The sequence below is a fragment of the Hylobates moloch genome, unplaced genomic scaffold (genome assembly GCF_009828535.3).
Source record: "Hylobates moloch isolate HMO894 unplaced genomic scaffold, HMol_V3 SCAFFOLD_1, whole genome shotgun sequence".
Taxonomy (NCBI): Eukaryota; Metazoa; Chordata; class Mammalia; order Primates; family Hylobatidae; genus Hylobates; species Hylobates moloch.
Genome location: NW_026652276.1, coordinates 10,685,711 through 10,707,209, shown reverse-complemented (window position 1 = coordinate 10,707,209; position 21,499 = coordinate 10,685,711). Strand labels below are relative to the sequence as shown.

At 42.1% G+C, this 21,499-nt stretch overlaps 1 protein-coding gene across 1 annotated transcript in view; it reads left to right on the top strand.

The window, feature by feature from the left end:
* The first annotated feature begins 6,122 nt into the window (after positions 1 to 6,122).
* The window catches only part of PSMD1 (proteasome 26S subunit, non-ATPase 1), a 114,657-nt gene continuing 99,280 nt past the window's right edge, over positions 6,123 to 21,499 (top strand). The window contains exons 1-6 of the mRNA XM_032753924.2: positions 6,123 to 6,297; positions 10,468 to 10,511; positions 11,442 to 11,515; positions 11,700 to 11,869; positions 16,409 to 16,614; positions 19,526 to 19,669. Of these exons, the coding sequence (XP_032609815.1) occupies positions 6,282 to 6,297; positions 10,468 to 10,511; positions 11,442 to 11,515; positions 11,700 to 11,869; positions 16,409 to 16,614; positions 19,526 to 19,669 (654 nt within the window). The 5' untranslated portion in view covers positions 6,123 to 6,281. The remainder of the gene's footprint in view (positions 6,298 to 10,467; positions 10,512 to 11,441; positions 11,516 to 11,699; positions 11,870 to 16,408; positions 16,615 to 19,525; positions 19,670 to 21,499) is intronic.

The window sequence follows — 21,499 nt, the reverse complement described above, 5'->3', positions numbered from 1 at the left end:
CAGGATCCCACATGGACCCTTCAGATGCCTTTGGTCTGAGCCAGAGCCCTCTGGGTCCCTTATATTGGGGCTGCCTAATTGGGACTGGAGGCAGAGACGGCCCTCCTGGGATATGCCATGGTTCACACTGTAGTGGGGGCCAGGATGTGGGGTAGCTCAGGTCCAAACCGGGGCTGGGTGCCGAGGCCACTGTGGGGCTGTGGTTTTGGCAAGAGTGAGAACCCTCTCTGGTGTCCTCCCTGGGCTCCCCAGCCCCAGCCGGGGCTCCTGCCACAAATGCAGACCGAGGACTGCCTGTTCTTTGACCAGTGAAATTCAGAGACCCTCAAGGAAGGCTTGTTGCTGTCCTCATCTGCACTTAGAGTAATTAGGTGCCTTGCTGAGTCCTGTGACCAAGCCTGATTTTGAGTCGTGGTTACAGAAACTTAGTCTGTGTCTTGTAGCCCTGAGTTCCTCCTCTTCCTCACCAGTTAACAATATCTCAGAGCAGGGTGTTGTCCTGAATCATTACCATAACCCCAGCCTAAGCTCATCCTGACCACCACTGTCCCAGGTATATCACCGGCTCCAGAACTCCTGGCTGCCAGGGTAGCCCCCGCCCCCAGCCCCTTGCTTCTGGACAGGAGGGAGTGGTCTCACTTTTAGCCTCTGCCTCCGGTTCTGGTCTGACCCAGCACATGGCAGCTCCAAAGAGCAGACAAAGCCTTGAAGCAAAGCCAAAGGGCCAGGCCTCAGTGGGAGGTCGGAGAGAAAAAGGCCCAGGAGAAGGTCTAAACCAGCCCTGTCTAAGAGGAATCTAACGCAGGCACATAGGTAGCTTTCGATGGTGGCCACATTAGAAAAAAGTAAAAAGAAATAGATAAAATTAATTTTAAGCATACATTTCATTTAGCCCAATATATCTAAAATATCATTTCAACTGTAAATTATCAAGACATTCTGCATTCTGTTTTGCATATTGTCTTTGAATCCCATGAGAAGTTTACACTTAGAGCCCAATTCAGATATTACATTTTCATCAGAAAAACTTGATCTGTATTTAGATTTCATTAAATGTACAGTCATAAACATTCACATCCTCAAATTGTTTCAGATATACTCAAAGGTTTTGCAGTTATGGAATTACTATCTATTTTTAAATTTTAATTAATTAAAGTTTAGAATGCATTTCCTCAGTTGCACTAGCCACATTGCAGCTGCTCAATAGCACCTATGGCTGGTGGCCACTGTATTGGACAGCACCCCTCAAGAACAGGGGAGGCCTCGCACGGCACGGTGGCTCATGCCTGTAATCACAGCACTTTGGGAGGCCAAGACGGGCGGACCACCTGAGGTCAGGAGTTCAACACCAGCTTGGCCAAGATGGTGAAACCCCATCTCTACTAAAAATACAAAAATTAGCCGGGTGTGATAACGAGCACCTGTAGTCCCAGCTACTTGGGAGGCTGAGGCAGAGAATCGCTTGAACCCGGGAGGCAGAGGTTGCAGTGAGCCAAGATTGCGCCACTGCACTCCAGCGTGGGCGACAGAGTGAGACTCCGTATCAAAAACAAAACAAACAAAAAACGGGAAACAGGTGAGAGGCCTGTCTTGGGGGTTCATTGTGATTCCTGCGGCAGTTGCCTCCGCAGTCACCCAGAGCTTGCTGGTCATCCCAGACCCTTGGGCAAGGGCAAGACAGCAGCGTCCAGCAGTTGGCTTATGCAGGGCAGCCTTCCAATTGCCCAAAATATGCGCCCTCCTGGACACCATCCTTGGAAGAGAACCTAGTTCCTTACCGATCCTTTTGTGCCTCAGTCCACCCAGACCAATTCCAGCCTTGGTGAGGTGTTTCCCTCTGACCAAGCACCCACCCATGGGAGACCGGCTGCGTTTCGCATCTCTGCTCCCATGAATAAATGTATTTACTCTAAAAACGTGTGGCACGTGTGTTGTACGTGAAACAGCCACCAGCCTCGTGCTGAGTAGCCGTAAAATCTGTGGCGTATTGAGCGCTGCGCTGCGTGCCCCGGCGGCCCTGCCAGGTAGGTGGATCCAGCCATCCCTTTTCCTTTGGCGGGAGAGGCTGGGCTCGGGGGACGCCCGCGGCCACAGCGCTGCGCTGCGAAGTGGCAGAGCAGATATTTGATTCCCGGGATCCCAGGCTCCACGAGCCTGCCCTTTCCACCTTATCTCCGTGCAGCCCAAGAGGCAGTCGAGCTCGAGTCTTGACGAGAGAACGGAGCCCTTCTAAAACCCGGGGATTTGAATGCCTGCAGGCTGCGCCGTGCGCTAGGGGCGGTCACAGCTTCCTCCCGAGCGCCCGCCTCCTAGGAGGCATTGCGCCCACTAGCGGGCGCGGCGGGAAGATGCTCTGGGCAGCTCGGAAACCACGATGGCCTCGCCGGAAAAGACAGCGCCTGACCCAGGGCCAGGCACCGCCACGATTTCCTTCACCCTGACAAGGCCCCCAGCCCAGCCGATACCCGTATGAGGCCACAGCTGACCTCGATTGGGCTTTGAGAAGTTTTGTGTCACTCAGCTTTGGAGGGAGGTTGTTTCTAAACCGAGCACATCCTAAGAATTCTTTCCGTGATTTCACTATGTCCTAAAAAATAGAGCTCGTTTTAGAGTCTTGGACAGGGCAGGGGTTTCAGAACCGTAGGTCTGAGTTCTAGCCCTGTGCCAATAACCAAATGATCGGGTGTTCATCCGATCAACTGAGAAACATTTATTGAGCACCTATTATGTGCCCAATACTGTGCTCGTTACTCTAGTGGACAGTGAGATGAACTACTCAAGATGTGGCGTTGCTCTTGAGTAGTTCCTTGTCTAGTTGGGACTGGGGCAAGGAGATGTGATGCCAGCTGGGTAAGGTAAAGTCTTTAAGGGAACCCATGGTGGGCTGGTCCAACAAAGGCTTCCTGGAGGAGGTGCCGCCTGACTGAGACTCAAAACAAGTGATGTTAGCCTGGAGTGTGGGGGAGAGTGCCTTGACGACAGAGACACGAGCAGGTACAAAGGGCAGTGAAAAGGTACATGGCCACGTGGCCACTCTGGGAGCTTCAGGGGTTCAGGATGGCTGGAGTGTGGCTCTGGCAGACATGAAGACAGTCCCACCATCCTGGAGGAGAAAGTCGTGATCCTGTTGGTTCTCATCATGCTCCTGGCTGGCTGTGAAGAGTGAACTGAAGCCTTCTGGGACTGTAAGCAGGAATTCAAGGCTGTAGGAGGCTGTCGTGGTCTGGAAAGAAGAGGGGGAGGCAACTATTGGGTAATGGAGTGAGGATGGGAGAGGCTGGTGTGAGAGATTAAAGAGGAGATCTGGTGCTGACTGTTGTGGGAGAAAAGTCAGATTTCTGTTGCAGTGGCTGATGGATGTCCTTCACCCACACTGAGGTCAAGGAAGGAGACACACAACTGTGGGAAGACAACAGCGTGCACAACTTTGAGGTCACTGAGTTGAAGGAGCCTATGACTCTGCCAAGCACAGATGCCCAGGAAGTGTGTGAGTCTGTGCTCAGGAGAAAGGGCAGGGCAGTAGAGACATGTTTTATGAGCCACCACCTTGTGCACAGCAGCCAATGGCATTTCACTCTTACGGGGGATGCAGGGAGTGAGAAGGAGGCTATGGACAGAAACACAGAAGAAAGACACATAAAAAAATAGAGTCTAAGATGGGGACTGAAGATTTGAAGGAGCAGAAGTAATCAGAGTTGAGTTTCGAAAAGATTGCTCTGGCTAAAGAATGCAGAATGGACTGGAGAGGGAGAAGCCACAGGCATGGGCCAGTCACTCAGGAGGGAGAACAGAATCCTCCCGGGGGAGGAGCCTGATGTCTGTGTCCAAGCTACTTACCTTTTGCCCATCTCACAGGTTCACGTGAGGCTCACATGGGGTTGTGACAATGACACACACAACATCCAAGTGGAAGACAGGATTGTCCTCTCATACAGAATGCCTTCTCCTTGAAGAGCAGAGGTGGCATGTTGACCACCTCTCTGTTTTAAAACATGTTGAATTAGTAGCCAACATTTAAAATCCTGGAGCTGTTGCATGAAATTCTGATTTCTGGCTTCTCTTAGAAAAAACCTAAGTCTTCCAACAGTCACCTTGCATTCTTGGCAGGAACTGAGTAGCAGTTGCTCTCTTTAGCAGTTGCTCTCTTTAGATGGGACACTCTTTTTTTTGTTTTGTTTTTAGACGGAGGCTCACTCTGTCGCCAGGCTGGAGTGCAATGGTGTGATCTTGGCTCACTGCAACCTCCACCTCCCGGGTTCAAGCAATTCTCCTGCCTCAGCATTCCGAGTAGCTGGGACTACAGGTGCCCGCCACCGCACCTGGCTAATTTTTGTTTTTAGTAGAGATGGGGTTTCACCATGTGGGCCAGGCTTTGGTCTCGAACTCCTGACCTCAGGTGATCTGCCCACCTCGGCCTCCCAAAGTGCTGGGATTACAGGCGTGAGCCGCCGCGCCTGGCCAGGAACTCACTCTGTATCACAGTCCCCACCACTCCCTAGTACCTCCTTGACACTGTTAGTTGCCATTCACCATCCTGTGGAGCTTGTATTTTCTTTTGCTGGGCCTGCTTCACTCATTTTCATTACCTGTTGGCATTTGTTTGTGACTCCTCTAGGGGTTTGGGGCACACAGTGTCTTCATGTGAGGGCTTGGTAGAAGTGCCTCTGTAGAGCCGGGCGCGGTGACTCACATCTGTAATCCCAGCACTTTGGGAGGCCGAGGTGGGCACATCACGAGGTCAGGAGATTGAGACCATCCTGGATAACATGGTGAAACCCCGTCTCTACTAAAAATACAAAAATTAGCCAGGTGTGGTGGCGGGCGCCTGTAGTCCCAGCTACTCGGGAGGCTGAGGCAGGAGAATGGTGCGAACCTGCGAGGCGGAGCTTGCAGTGAACCGAGATTGTGCCACTGCACTGCAGCCTGGGTGGCAGAGGGAGACTCCATCTCAAAAAATAAAAATAAATAAAAAAAAAGAAGTGCCTCTGTAGAATGACACCCCAAGTAATCTGTTTACTTTGCACGCACATCTTCTCGAGCCCTGCCTTTCAATCTGAGCCACAGGCTCCTCAAAAATGTTCAGTAATTATATTTAATATATTTTAAACAACCACAGTTTAAGAATTCTAATAAAAAAAAAACTCACACATACAACAAAATGTGTTATCAAGCACATTTAGTTCACTGGCAACCACAAAACATTGATTGTACCCCTAGGTTAGGTAGAAGGCCATAGAAATGAGCTTGCCATCGCTGTCCGATTGAAGAGTTTAGCTTGATAGTGCAAGGCCAGTGGCTGAAAAACTGCCACCGTTTGCCACTATTCTTTATCAAGACTTTCTCAGTACTGACCCTTGAAATAAATTGACTTATTGAAGCTAGTATAAGACTGCAAATGGCTATTGCAACTGCCATTTCAAATTTCTGAAGATGTATTAGAAACGAAGAACCCACTGCCGTCAGGGGAAAAGAGGACCTGGGCAGATAGAAGGAAAGAATGGAAGACATTTTTTCTCCCTTGGAAAGGCTTTCACCATATAACTACTGCACATTTTAATACATTGACAACACTGGACATTATTCCAAAAGTAAGTAAAAACCTTCATTGTTCAACTTTATAATAAGCCAATGATTACTTGTGGATTCATTATGATAATAAAGCACTTCCGTGGGGATTTTCTTTTTTTTTTATGATAGGTTTTGCTTTAGAAAACAATTGAAAGACACTTTTCTAAACAAAAACGCTGTTTGCCGCAGCCCCAATTCCCTAAGCATTGGCTGGTGGGAGATGTGCTGCAGCGAGACCTCCCACCAGCAGGAGGCACTGCGCGCAATGCTCGCACCTCCCCTCAACACCTTTTCTCTCAGCAATGGCGGGTGATGGTGGGGTCCTCTCTTTGCCAGGGTGGCCATTCTAATGCCTGACTTCAGGTGCAGACCAGTGTTCCCAGCGCGCGGGACTCCTCACCTCGAGGAGGTTTAGAGAAAACAGTGGTGTTCTCCGTGTACCCTTCCGTGAGGGCTGGGGAGTAGACCGCGGCGCAGAAGACGCAGGCCAGGGGAGAATTCGCGCCGGACGGCAGGCGGCAGGCGGGGCGGCGGACAGCCCCGGGGCGGGCGGGGTCCTGGCGAGAAGCGAGCCGGCGGCCTGAGGGGGCGACTGACTGAGCAGCGCACCCGGGGAGCAAGGAGGCGCGGTGAACTGAGCGGGCCCTGAGCTGACAGATACACGGCGCAGCTGGAACGGCGAGCGAGCCGACGGGCGAGTGAGGGGCACAGCCATGATCACTTCGGCCGGTGAGTGCGGCCCGGAGCCAGCGCCGGGAGGGAGGAGCCGCTGCCGCGCCGGCTTTTAGCTGAGTCAGGGCCGGTGACTGGGCGCCTCCCGGCGGAGCGCTGGCCTGGGCAGCTTCTCGCTGCCCAGGGCCCACCCCCGGGTCGGGGGCTGGGAGTCTGATCAGGTCACTGCGTGCTTCTCTGGCTTGAGGGAATCGAGTCGGGTCGACCGCCTCGGCATCCCTCCCCAACCACACCCCAGAGCCAGGACCCGAGGGGCTTCCTGGGCCTTCCCCCGACCCCAGAAGGGTTTCCCTTTTTTCTGTGCCTCCCATTCTTGGCCGTGTGAGGTCGTCCAGCCCCAGTGCTTCTCCGCAGGGGGTCGGGGTGGGATGGGCCCCTGTGCCATTAAACAGTAAGGCAAACCCCCTGACCAGGCAGCCTGACTGCTACAGAAGTGTTTCTGGACGTGGCCAAGCTCCATTCGCCTTAGAATAAAACCCGGAGTTAGGTTTGAGGTGGGTCATTTCTGGGTCCGATCCAAGGGTGTTCATTCAAAACACCCAGAGAACTTTTGGGTTCGGTGAAGACCCTGAAGACGCCCTGGCGATACCTTTATACTGAGAGCCTACTTACCCTTTCGAGGTTATGTGCTCAGTCTGTTGACTGTACCTTCAAGAAAGAATGGATGGATCTGCGGAGCAGGTTTCATACGCGCAAACCATTGCATAGGTAGATTCACGTAGTGACATTTGCAATGGAATAAGTTACAGAGATCAAGTTTCAATTGGAGACTTAAGCTCCCCGTGCCAGGTTGACTTGCATGTAGCTGTCCAGAGCCTTGGTGCTTTTTCCCTTGCCTGTTTACATACCCTTTTCTCATTTTCTTACTCTATGCTTGACCCACAAAAAGAGCATTTTATTGTAAACAAACTGGTGAGCAGAAGACAGTAATCTGAATGGTAAGGCGATCAAAACTTTATGAGGATTGGTTAAGGACATCGTTGGAGATACTGGGAGACGTAGTTACTTTCAAACATTTGAAGAGCTGTCACTTGTACCTGGAATAAGACTTTTTGTCCCCAAGGGATACAAGTGATCGCGAGATGAATTTTAGTTCAGTATCAGGAAGTTTTTCCAGTGAGAGCTTTGTAAAGATCAAATAAACACTCAGTTTCTTGCCACCTGTAGGCCTCATTCTATTTCAGATCCATCCATTACCAGTGTTTCTTCTAACTTGGCCCAAACCACCTTCATCCCTTGTCTGGGTTACTATATCAGCGTTAAGGCTTTGTTTTCGACCATTACCTCCGTACGGCCCATTTTTCTTGTGGAATATGCTTTTTAAAACTTTAATCACATCGTACTTCTTTGCTGACAATCCACCAGTGCTTCCATTGTGTTTAGGGCAGCCGTGTCCAACCCTTTGAATTCGAAGACTTTTTTTCTTATCTGTGGTGGTGGATGTCGTGAAAATTATACACAAACTTTTTTTTTTTTTTAGCTCATTAGCTATCATTAGTGTTAGTGTATTTTATGTGCCCTAAGACAGTTCTTCTTCCATTGTGGCCCAGGGGAGCCAAAAGGTTGGACACCCCTGGCATACAGTAAAATCCAGACTCTTAACCAAGGACCCACATGATCTGATTCCCGCCTTGTCTTGTAGTACTGTCTTCTTCACTCAGTACATCTTAATCACACTGTCCTTTTTGTTCCTTGAATATGTCAGTTTCTCTCCTATCTCGGGGCCCTGGCACATTCTATTCCCTTCTAGTCTTCTCTTCCTCAGATTTCCCCTTAGCTTCTCAATCTTTCATCTCAACTCAAATGTTATCCTTCCCTGATCATTCTATTAAAACATGCCTACTCTCCCTCCACCACAGCTCTGTAATTGCCTTGTTTGTTTACTTGCCTGATTACTGTCTCTCTCTCTCTGGTAGAATTTTGAGCAGGAAGCTTGTTTTCACAATTCTTAGAATACTGCTGAGAGCATGGCAGAAATTCAAAAGTATGTCTTGACTGAAGAGCTCAGTCAGCCAGTCAAAGCAATTAATCAGTCCCTTGAGTTTTTAAAGTAGAGGCTGAAAAAGCACTTGGTGACAATATAATAGGCTTTAAGCCTCTTTAAGGTGGCAAAACTAATAATTTTTGAGGTCCTATCCTGAGATTCTGTGATAATCATGTAGTGTATATTTATTACTGCCATTTATGTTTATTGGATTACTTGTCAACTTCTGTTCCAAATCTTTTGTCACTTTGTTTTCTGTCCTATGGCTCATGTTGGCTTAGAAATTTGTCCCAGGTGCTAAACAGGCTAGTGTCATGGTTCTGGTGTGGATTAGTCAGTTTGTTCATTCATTTATTGACCAGGCGGTTGCTAGGCACCAGCATACAGTGGTGAATAAGAGGTCAACATGTTCTATTAGTTTTTTTCAAGAGGTTTGACTATGCACGGGAGTGGAGAGAGAGAGATAGGTGCTTAAACATAATACAGACATAATACAGACACATAAAGGAAAGTTGTACTAAAAAGCTTTAAAACAATAGTCCCCCACCTCACTTTTCCTTTCCTGATCCCCAGAGGCAGCTGTTCCCAACTTTTAAGCTGTGTCTTCTGGAACATACCTCCATGTTTGTAAATAAATATCCAAATATTTCTGTCAATTGATTCAACAGTTTTAGACCAATATCTGCTCAGTTTCTATAATGGCATAAGAGGCTTTTAGCATCCTTAGGCCTTTCCCATTCTCTCCCCTCTCCAGAAGAGCGTTCTGTTTTGTTTTTAAGTTGGGAAATACTAATGAATGGAGTGTAGAGTATTTGATTTAGTTCTGGTCCATGGCCAGAGGCTGAGTTTCCAAGCCAAGACAACCATGTAACCAGTTAGTCATAAGTGAAACCAAACCAGAGAATATAAAAATCCGTCTCCCTTTTTGGTAAAAGCCGTTCAAATACATTGATTGAGGATAGGTAGCAGTTTTAGTATTAAGTGTTCTGTTATTTAAGATCTGTTCTACATTTAAAGCATTCTGGCCCGTCATCTTACTCCACATCACTAGTTTGCAATTTTTTCTTTTTCACTGATTGAATTTTGAAATTTATCTGTTCCCTGTGCTGTCCATTCAGAATCTCTGTTCTGGACTTGTCATACCAACCTAGAGTACCAAGAGGTTCTTTATATCTGCTTTTATGCTACTTTAGTTTTGCTTGGTAAATTTTGTATCTTTTCCTGTTTGGCTTCCTAAAGACTGCTTAAGCTGTTTGGCAAAGCTATACTTGTCAATTAGAAATGGCTACATCTAAGTTGCCTTGACACTTTTTAATCAAACCACAGTTTCAACTCAGTGTTCTGGAATGATTTTAAAACCCACATGGAAAACATTTGAGAGTGGTTTCCTTTGTGGTCTTAGTACAGTAATTTCCCGTATCATTTTTCCAATAATCCCTTTGACCTTTGACTATATTTCAAGGTGTGTTCTTTTGAGAGGACAATTATTACTTTTACTCTCCTATGTTAGTGGTAATACCTTGAGGCTAAGAGAAGCCACATGGAGAACACTGTGCTTGGGTAATTGAATTCAGAATGAGTATGATTGTTCATCATTTAGTAAAACCCAGGTTACTTGTGATAGGAAAAAGGTGCCGTGATATACACACCTTGAAATAATTGAAGTATTTTACCTTGTTGAGTTGATGACTAAATGCTCCCATTTTTATAAATAATCTTATAACTGTTGATTTATTTTGTATGAATATTTTATTCTAAAATTGTACAGGAAAGTTTCCCGTTTGAATCAGTAAATTCGGCCAATGGTTCTCAAACTATAGTTAGCAAAAGAATCACAGTACTGGGCCCCATCCTGATAATTTTTGATTCAGTACTGGAGTGGGGCAGAGAATGTGTATTTCTAACAGGTTCCCAGGCAATGCTGTTAGTCCAGGGACCACACTGAAAACCATTGAATTAGGCAAATGATGTGATATATGTGGTGCCACGAGGGTTTGATAATATAGTTAAGTCTTAAACTGGAGATATAAACCTTTACACTTTCAAAGAAAAATTGTCATTCCCTTAGAGAAGTTACGCCTCAAAAAAATTGTTTTTCAGCCGTCATATATTTTTGACCAGGTGTTAATTTCCACTTTAGTGAGAATGTGTTTCATAATCATGTTACATCTTTTCTCTCATAGCTGGAATTATTTCTCTTCTGGATGAAGATGAACCACAGCTTAAGGTATGAATTGAAGAAAAAGTAACTAGGTTTAGTGCGAATACTGTGAAGCCTTTTGAATTTAGTGATATCTGTAATCTTCCATCATTCAAAGTTGCTAGCTGGCTTGTACCCAGTTATTGTAACCTAGCCAGAGAGGACAGTATTTTGGCCACAGCAGTTGGTTTCCCCTGAGTTTAACAAAGCTAAGACAAATAAACCTCGTTACGACACTTGAATAGCCCCCTAATTTCTTTTTTTTTCTTTTTTTAATCTTTTTCCTTTTTTGAGACAGAGTCACGCTTTGTCACCCAGGCTAGAGTGCAGTGTGTGGTCATGGTTCACTGCAGCCTTGACCTCCTAGACTCAAATGATCCTCCCATCTCAGCCTCCCAAGTAGCTAGGACTGTAGGCATGCACCACCACACTCAGCTAATTTTTTAGTTTTTTGTTGTGATGGGGTCTCACTATGTTGTCCAGGTTGATCTCAAACTCCTGCTCCTGGGCTCAAGTGATCCCCCCGCCTTGACCTCCCAAAGTACTGGGATTACGGGGTCTGAGCCACCACACCTTCCCCTTCCCCCGCCCCAGTTTCTTTATCAACAGAAAACACAAAAAGTTGTTGCTTCTGTTTCACATATTTAAAGTTTTTTATTTGATGGAAATTTGGAATGTCCTTCTAGTGGCTCTAGATACTTGATTCCTTTACATCTAAACCAGCAACCTGGAGTTAATTGTTTATATTCAAAGAAGAAAAATGTTGATGATTGAAAACAGAAAAGAAATGTGTAAACTCCAGAAAAAGTGTAAGTTGGTAAATTTTTATATTTGTCATAGAGTAAAAGTTTGAGTAAATATTACTGAGGATTTGATCATTGATTTGCTGAAAAGAATTTTTTAAGGAAGTGTAATGATAAGTCTATCTCAAAATAGAATTTTGGTTATCTTTTACAGGAATTTGCACTACACAAATTGAATGCAGTTGTTAATGACTTCTGGGCAGAAATTTCCGAGTCTGTAGACAAAATGTAAGAAATTATTTTTATAAATCAGAATAAGGTGGATCAAATTTAATTGTGAATGTGGGTCTTGTGGCTTATTGATTCATTTAGAAATTTGCTGTTAACTGAATTGTGGCTTGAATATTTAGGTTTGGGATTTTTAGGGAAAACCACAGTTTGAACTAGACCTGTACTTCCTAATTTCTTTCAGAGAGGTTTTATACGAAGATGAAGGTTTCCGGAGTCGGCAGTTTGCAGCCTTAGTGGCATCTAAAGTATTTTATCACCTGGGGGCTTTTGAGGAGTCTCTGAATTATGCTCTTGGAGCAGGGGACCTCTTCAATGTCAATGATAACTCTGAATATGTGGAAACTATTATAGGTAATTATCGTCTATCTGGTAAGGCTTTATCTTGTCGGCTTCTTTCTTGCTGTAGTGCACATAGAAACTTTTTTCCAGAATTTGATGTTGCCAAATTTCATTTTAATTGGAAGTTCATCATCTTTCTACAATAATTTTTTGCTGGCTGAGTTTTTAGATCTGCCCTTCAACTGAGTGCTGGTTCTCAGCGGTTATGATGATCACCACCAGTCTAATGAGCATGCTGTTAGAGGAAAAGATTAAATCAGATTACTATGAGTAACAAGTGGTACCAGTTTATGTAGTTTTTTCGAATACAAGAAACCGTTATTTAGTATCTGCATTGTGCTAGGCACCGTGCTAGTCACTCTGCATACCGTGGTTTATTACACAGCTACCCCATGAGGGAGGAGCTAGCCGTTTTACAAATGAGACAACTTGGGTTTTGAGGTGATAAAGACATGGTTATTAAATAGAAGGATAAAATTTACAACCTGGTTTTAGTCACTCCAAAACTCATACTGTTTCTATTTGTAACCATTGTTTTCTTACTTGTTTACTTATTTTTGAAGGAAGGGGATAACACACAGGCAAGGCTTTGAATTCTCTGACACATATTTCAACCAGAGTTGTAAATTCAACTAGTTATGTAAGATTTTATACAAAGATTTTATAGCGTAAAAAAATGCTTAAAAACTCTTAATGTAGTAAATGAAAGAGGGGACTGCATACCCTTCAGACATGTGTTTATCAAACTTTGGATTCATAGTACAGAGAGCTCGAGGGTGTGTTCTGTCAGGAGTGTACAGTGTAGATATTTCACACTGCTGATTAGTAGAAGGTCTGTATTATTCACTTGAACACTTACAAGGAGGAAGTTGGTATTCTCTTTTAGAAATTGGGAAGCACTGCACAAGGGGGTTGATAGAGGTACCATCAACTGTCCTTGGGATTCTGTGTTCATGTTTTTAAAGTTTTTGCTATGATATGAAAATTTTGCAAGTTACTTTATTGCTGTTGGAGTCTCATTGAATTGAGCTGTCATCTGTGAATCCAGTGGGAAGAACTGATGGCTTGAAAGGATGGACTGTATTATTTGAAACTAGACTACTTTATTCACTTTAAGCTAGAAGCAGTGGGTGAAATACCTTACTTATCTCTTTTTTTTTTTTTTTTTTTTTTTTTTTTTGAGACAGAGTCTCCCTGTCGCCCAGGCTGGAGTGCAGTGGTGCGATCTCAGCTCACTGCAGGCTCCGCCCCCTGGGGGTTCACGCCATTCTCCTGCCTCAGCCTCCCGAGTAGCTGGGACTACAGGCGCCTGCCACCTCGCCAGGCTGATTTTTTGTATTTTTAGTAGAGACGGGGTTTCACTGTGTTAGCCAGGATGGTTTCGATCTCCTGACCTCGTGATCCGCCCACCTCGGCCTCCCAAAGTGCTGGGATTACAGGTGTGAGCCACTGCGCCCGGCCTTACTTATCTCTTTTATTTGATGGATTTTTTTTTTTGAAAACAGGGCAGGATCTCACTGTGTTGACCAGGGTGGTCTCAAACTCCTGGCCTCAAGCAGTTCTCCTGCTTTGGCCTCCCAAAGTGTTGGAATTAACAGGCATGAGCCACCACAGCCAGCCTTTTTTTTTTTCTTTAATGAAAGTTTATGGTTTTTTACAACAGTGATCTACAAATGCTTAAAATGCCACCATTGTACAAATTGTGCTTTTAAACTGGACTGTTGGTATGAAGTGCTATGGCATGGTAGATGCCTTCTCTGTCTCTAAACACTATCATTTTACCTTTGGAAGGTGAGTTTTGATCAGTAGACCAGTTCTGTTGGCATTTATTTATTTAAAAGTGGGGTTCACCCTTCCTCTAGTTTTGTAGGGCACATTTTTTAAGATGTCAGTGAGATTCATGAGGGGGTATACAAAATAGAATTTGGAAAAGGCTTCCTAGCGTCTTAATGAATATCGTAAGCAGTACCTCCAGAAAATCCAGGACGCATAAATCTCCAAGTTATGACAAGGCTTTAGCATGAAATGAGGCTGAGTTTTAGTTATAACATAAACCTGGGATATATTTATGACATATATGCAAACCTGGTGAATGAGAACATGAATCTCATTTGAAACCTGGGACATATATTTTTCCCCTTCAGTTATATAATCTAAGGAAAATTCCCCAAATGTTCTAATTTTGAGGTTCCTCGCTGATGGGGTAGGGGTAATGTTTCCTCACTTAACTACAGTTGGTTCAAAAAGCTCGCATTAGGGCCTGGTGGACATTTTCAACAACTGGAATTCTTTAAGGTCTATTTTGCATTATAACATCCACTGTGTTTTTTTGTTTGTTTGTTTGTTTTTTGGCAGTTTTTCTCTGTTGCCCGGGCTGGAGTGCAATGGCACAATCTTGGCTCGCTGCAACCTCCACCTCCCTGGTTCAAGTGATTCTCGTGCCTCAGCCTCCCAAGTAGCTGGGATGACAGGTGCACACTACCACACCTGGCTAATTTTTGTATTGTAGAAATGGGGTTTTGCCATGTTGGCCAGGCTGGTCTTGAACTCCTGGCCTCAAGTGATCCACTTGCCTCAGCTTCCCAAGATTTTGGGATTATAGATGTGAGCCACTGACCCAACCCACTATGTTCTTATTAACTGTACCTGAACCTTCATGGTTCCACCTGAATCTTGAATGTAGTATATTCCAATTTATAAAAGTCCTCTGCTTCCTTCAAAATATAGACCCATTTAACCCGGGTCATCTGGTAGGCCAACAATCATTTATGCTAGTTAAAATTAGTTTTATTTCTTGGGGCTATGGTTTGTAACTAATAAATCTTGCCCTCATCTTCTTACTTATCTTTGAAAGGGAAAGAAGCCAATGAATTATGGAGAGGATAATTAATGTATATGTCATTCCTCTTGGGTGACTGGGTTTTTTGTTTGTTTGTTTGTTTGTTTTTTGTTTTGAGACGGAGTCTCGCTCTGTCGCCCAGGCTGGAGTGCAGTGGCGTCATCTCGGCTCACTGGAAGCTCCACCTCCCGGGTTCACGCCATTCTCCTGCCTCAGCCTCCCAAGTAGCTGGGACTACAGGCGCCCGCCACCACACCCGGCTAATTTTTTTTTTGTATTTTTAGTAGAGACGGGGTTTCACCATGTTAGCCAGGATGGTCTCGATCTCCTGACCTTGTGATCCACCCGCCTTGGCCCCCCAAAGTGCTGGGATTACAGGCGTGAGCCACCGCTCCCGGCCAGGGTGACTGTTTATCTTCCTTATGAAGGTGGAAGGCTTAGGGAAATGTCCTTCTTTTGGTTGTACTTAGAAAGTTTAAGGTGTGATTGCAAAGAAATATAAGTAAATTGCAAACAAATATTTCTTATCAGGTGTGCTATTGATATCCTTCAGTATGTCACACCCTCACCTCCATGCACCCAAATCATTGTGAAATATGGAAGCTAAATTGGGCACAAACACTTTTGCATGAATTTTCAGACACTTTCTTGGGAGAAATAGGTTCCACCTACCTCACATTGAGACAATAAATAGAGTCAGGAATCACATAATGACAGACTACATAGACAACAGATGTGCCATAAGAGTACAATACCATATTTTTACTGTACCTTTTCTGTGTTTAGACACAAATACTATTGCCTATAGTATTCAATACGGTAATATGCTATACAGGTTTGCAGCCTAGAAGCACTAGGCCATACCATATAGCCTAGGTACGTAGTAGGTTGTATAACATCTAGGTTTGTGTAAGTTCACTCCATGATGTTTGCACAATGATGAAATCACCTAAAGATGTGTTTTCCAGAATGTATTACTGTCATTAAGCGACACAGGACTGTTTTTCAAAGGATCTGCTACAGTTGCTGGAAAAGTTTTTGGAAATCTTTGGAACTGCCTTTTAAACTTGTGGCGCATTTCAAGTCATTTCCCCGTTACCCTACAGAGACAATTTAGACATAGTTCTTACTCTCAGGTTGCTAATAGTTTCATTAATGCAAAGAAGTCCAATATACTACTACATGATAGTTGCTATAATAGGCCTTTTAAAATATCTTCAGCGATGGCAAATGTTTGTTTTTTGAAAGTGAAGCAGCAGCTATTTGTAGCCAATTCTTTTGAATAAGCAACTTAATCAGGTAGAGTAATAGAATTTTGATCAAAATGGAGTAACAAGATAGAAACTTTAAAAATAAATTAAATAAGAGACAGGGTCCCATTGTGTTGCTCAGGCTGGCCTTGAACTCCTGGGCTCATGTGATCCTCCTGCCTCAGCCTCCCAAGTAGCTGGGACTGTGGGTGAGCACTACCACACCTGGCAGATAGAAATGTTTTGAATAATGTCAACTGGATTGGAATTAGTGTATAGTTCTCCAGTGTAAATATTATGGGAGAACAGTATTAATTCAAATGTATAAGTTCTAGCATTTCAAAATTTGCTTACTGCTTTATAGTCATCCCATAAGTATATATGATTATAAATATAGGCATTGCCCTTTCTGATAGTTTAGCCCAATTTACAAGATAATCAGTTATTTTATTTCCTCAACAGCAAAATGCATTGATCACTACACCAAACAATGTGTGGAAAATGCAGATTTGCCTGAAGGAGAAAAAAAACCAATTGACCAGAGATTGGAAGGCATCGTAAATAAAATGTTCCAGCGATGTCTAGATGATCACAAGTATAAACAGGCTATTGGCATTGCTCTGGAGACACGAAGACTGGACGTCTTTGAAAAGACCATTCTGGAGTCGGTAGGTAGATGATGTTATTTCAGAAATTATTGTTGATAGGGAATCAGCAAAGCAAGTTATTCAAACTGAAACTTTCATAGGCAGTGAAAAGAAAATCTAGTTAGAAATAATAGGTGATCTTTTGCCAAATATTTTATTTTCATATTTATGTATGACCCTTGGTTGTGTTTTGTGTTCATGGAATATCTGCTTTTATCTTACCACATAATCCTTTGAAGTCTTGCATGGGGAAGTTGTATTAATTACTCTGCCCTTTTTAAGAAGACAATAAACTACTATTTTAATGCATTTATTAGGGTTAAAACTACTCAGCTAGATTCCTGGTTTGCGGTGTTTGCAATAATTAAGACAATTTAAGTCACCAACCGAAGTGGTCAGAAAGGTACAAAGCTGAGTAAAATGGACATTGATCTGCAGGCTCGCTTTGCCTCACCAGCTATTTCTTTCCGTGAGCTAGCTCTCTGAACACTAGCCATTTTGGTATCTTCTCATCTAGATGAACCCTGCCTCGTTCCCCCTTCCAAAAATATTTTTTACATTTCTTTTTTCTTTCTTTTTTTTTTTTTTTGAGATGGAGTCTCGCTTTGTCAACCAGGCTGGAGTGCGGTGGCGCAATCTTAGCTCACTGCAACCTCTGCCTCCGGGGTTCAAGCAATCCTCCCATCTCAGCTTCCTGAATAGCTGGGATTACAGGCGTGTGCCACCATGCCCAGCTAATTTTTGTATTTTTAGTAGAGATGGGGTTTCACCATGTTGACCAGGCTGGTCTCAAACTCCTGACCTCAAGTGATCCACCTGTCTCAGCCGCCCAAAGTGCTGGGATTATAGGCGTGAGCCACCACACCTGGCCTCCATTCCTTTCTTTGCCTGCCTTATTTCTCCTCACAATTCAGAACTTAGCTCAACTATCCCTTGTTTGCAGAACTTTGATCCCAATACCCATGCCCCTAAGCAAAGACTAGGTCCAGTTCTGTTGTTAATCTTATGGAGCCCTGTACATTTTTTCATGGTGTTTATCCCTTGATAATTGTATTAGTAGATAGTTAATAGCTATCTTTCCCACTAGATCGTAAGCTATATCGGGACAGGTATATGTGCCTTTTTCACCACTGTATCCCCAAAACCTAAGGCAGTGTTTAGCATCAATAATACGATTTGTTTAAATGAGTGAATGAGTGAACAGTCTAATGTGATATAATGGCCCTTGTTTCCCTCTCAGTTTCATTTTTGTGCAGTTTTAGCCCATCCTTGTCTTCATGTGTATAAGATTACATTTTTTGTTTTCATTTATTCAACAAATATTTTTTCAGTGCTTACTGTTTGCCAGATACTGTTCTAGGCAGTGGAGATGTGCATTGTCCCCACTCATCCATGGTTTTGCTCTCTGTGGTTTCAGTTACCTGCAGTCAACTACAGACTGAAAATATTAAACAGAAAATTCCAGAAATAAACAATTCATGTCTTAAATTGTGCACCATTCTGACTAGCATAATGAAATCCCTCAGCATCTCCTTCCATCCCGCATGGGATGTGAATCATCCTGGTAGATCTATGCTGTATACACTGCCTGTTAGTCACTTCAGTGGCCACCTTGCTTATCAGATTGACTGTCGCAATATCACAGTGCTTGTGTTCAGATAACCCTTATTCTACTCAGTAATGGCATCAAAGCACAAAAATAGTGATGTTGGCAATTCAGATATGCTAAAGAGAAGCCTTAAACTGCTTCCTTTAATTGAAAAAATGAAAATTCCCAACTTAATAAGGAAAGAAAAAAAATTGTATGCTGAGGCTGCGCTAAGATGTACATAAGAATGAATCTTCCATCCATAAAATTGTGAAGAAGAAAACAGAAATTTGTGCATAATTTATATAGAGTTTGGTACTGTTTGTGGTTTCAGGCATCTGCTGGGGGTGCTGGAACATATTCCTCTCAGATAAAGGAGCACCTACTGTAGTAGCAAACAAGACCAACAAAGTTCCTGCCCAAAGCAAGCACTTCATTGGGGAATCTAGAAGGGGAACAAGCAGTCAAACAGATAAATATATAAAGTAAAAGAATGATAAATGTTTTAAAAAAAAATAAAGCAGAGTAACAAATGCATCTTACTTTGTATCCCAGTGCACATATACATATAGATGTAATTTGAGCTTTATGAAACCAATACCTACCCTTACTACTTGTGATATAACTCTGTTATTTTTAAATTGTATTTTTTACTTTTTTAATTTGCTAGTCACACTTCATTAAATTGATTTTATTATGCAGTGGAAAGTCACAACTCACTTTTTGAGAAACACTCCTGTAGCTTTCAGTGTACTAATTTATGTTGAAGGCCTTTTACGGGGTGAAGTCTCAAATATTGGGGATACTTTTGAGAATCACCAAGTAAACACATAGAGCCTGGATCAAAGTTTTCTCGTAAGGAGAGCACCAGACAGATGTAACAGCACTCAATTCTTGAGTCACTCAGAGCTGTGTTGTGTTTCTTGGCCAGCAAGTGAGTGTAGGCAGTAAGTCATGAGGGAGTCTAGTAGCAAGGTAAGAAGCAGAAAGACTTCAGCAGACACATTTGGAAAACATAGCTACTTAGTGTATGGACAGTTGTATATCTTTTATAATAATTAACAGCATCACTTTATTATAGTATACCATGTTCATATAATGGTGATTCTGAGTACCACTAAATATTGTTTATAATCCATTTTTTATAATGATGTGGAAATATGTAATTCTTTTAAGATTTTCATCTAAAATTGTTTAAAATTCTTAAGTTTGTATTGCTTAAGAGGTTTAAATAATTGGCTTCCTAGATTGACTAAAGAAGCAAGATTAAAATAATTCAATTTCTAAATAAACATAATGCTGCAATAACCAGATAACATTATATCTTTAAATTATCTCTTTCAGAATGATGTCCCAGGAATGTTAGCTTATAGCCTTAAGCTCTGCATGTCTTTAATGCAGAATAAACAGTTTCGGAATAAAGTACTAAGAGTTCTAGTTAAAATCTACATGAACTTGGAGAAACCTGATTTCATCAATGTTTGTCAGGTAATGACATTACATTATGTTTCATTACATTGCTCCACGCTGTACTGTGCTATGTTATACCACTTCACATTTTATTACTTCATATTACTGTAGTGGCTTTATGCATGTATCTCAGCTGATCTTCACAGCAGCCCTGTGAAAATCAGGTATGTGCTTTATATTCCTTTTTATTAATAAGAAACTAAATCTCACAACACTAAAAAGCTATTTTGTTGCAACACATTCTTTCTATATATTCTTTTTTCATTTTGAAAATAATCCAATAATTTAAGGAAATTTTTAGAAATAACGAAGGTTTTTTAAAAAGCTAGAAGAAAAGAGTAAAACAGTACCTATGCTGTACTATGTCATTCTAAAGAGAATTCCAAGTGTATAAATTATATATAGTTTCATTACCCATACACACCAAAACATTTGGGTATCTTTTATCTCTTTCTATATATAAATTTTCTTACACATCAAAAAAAATTCAGATGGTACAGAAAATATATAAAATGAAAAGTAAGGCTTCTCCTTCCCATCATTTGGGCTTTTTCCCAAAGGTAAGACATAGATGTTTTTCCCTACTTATTTGCACATGTGGATCTACTGCATTCTTTTAATGACTATATTGTATTTTATTGACTGGAGGTGTGCATGGGTTTACTTTTTAACAGTTGCTATATTGTATACATTTTTTGTATTCTGCTCAGGGCATAGCATTTTATTGCACATTTTGTTGTTTCTTCATTATAATGTGCTCCTGTGTATTTTAATCCTCTAGACTTTAAAAATTTAGATTAAAACACTGTTTTTTACAATCCCTTTTAAAGCAAGTTTGAAACAAAATACTGGAAGAAAAAATATCCATGTTTGAATCACCCAAAGTCAACTTACTATTCTAACTTGATTTTTTACATCACCCAAAGTCAATTTAGTATTTAATAATGTATTTCCTTTCAGTTTTCTCTACATAGGTTTTTGGAGTTTTGTTGTTTCTAAATATTTTTCATAGTTTTTTTTAAACTCACATGAAAAATAGTAGTTCCCTGCCCTCTTCCTGTCTGTATTTCAGTTTTATTCCTTAGAGGCAATTTTATTTCTTTCAGCTGTTTTTATTCCTTATCTTTTTATTATTTTTAAAAACTTTATTGTTCATTTTAAAAATAATATCTTTTTGAGCAGATAATATGTTCATGTGATTTAAAATTCAAAAAGAATTATGGGATATACAATGAAGTCTTCCTATTACGTGGCTCCAGCTACCAAGTTATTTTCTCTGTGGATAAACAGTATTAATTGTATATAGTCTTTAACATTTTTCCATGTTCTAACTCTTCATAGAGTCCTCTTACTTGATTGTTGTAATCATTCAGTGTATATACTTTGCCTTACTTAATCATTCCCTTATTGTTGACCACTTATTTTGTTTCTGTTATTTCGTGTTCTTAATTTATAATAACTTTGATTAATGTGTTTATTTTGAAGTTGAGTTGCTTGCTGCCTAAGGGAACAAGAAAATTTAAATTGAGTTTTTAAAAGAAAAATTCTAACTTTGTTGGATAATTTTGTTAAAACAATGGCAGATCATAAGAGTAGTAAGGAAATGCTTCAAAATGGTGATTTTAATGTCTCTTGTCCTGGCCCAATACAACACAATGTTTGTTAAATGAATGAGTAACTTCCATAACATATGGTAAGGCAGAAAATACAAATTAAGGAGCACTTAGGTATAAGTTACAGATAAGATTTAAGGAAGCCAAGATTCATTCAACAACCAATGTTGAATACTGCTGATTACTAGGCACAGCATTAAGAGTCATAAATATAATTTGTATGGATTTTTTTATG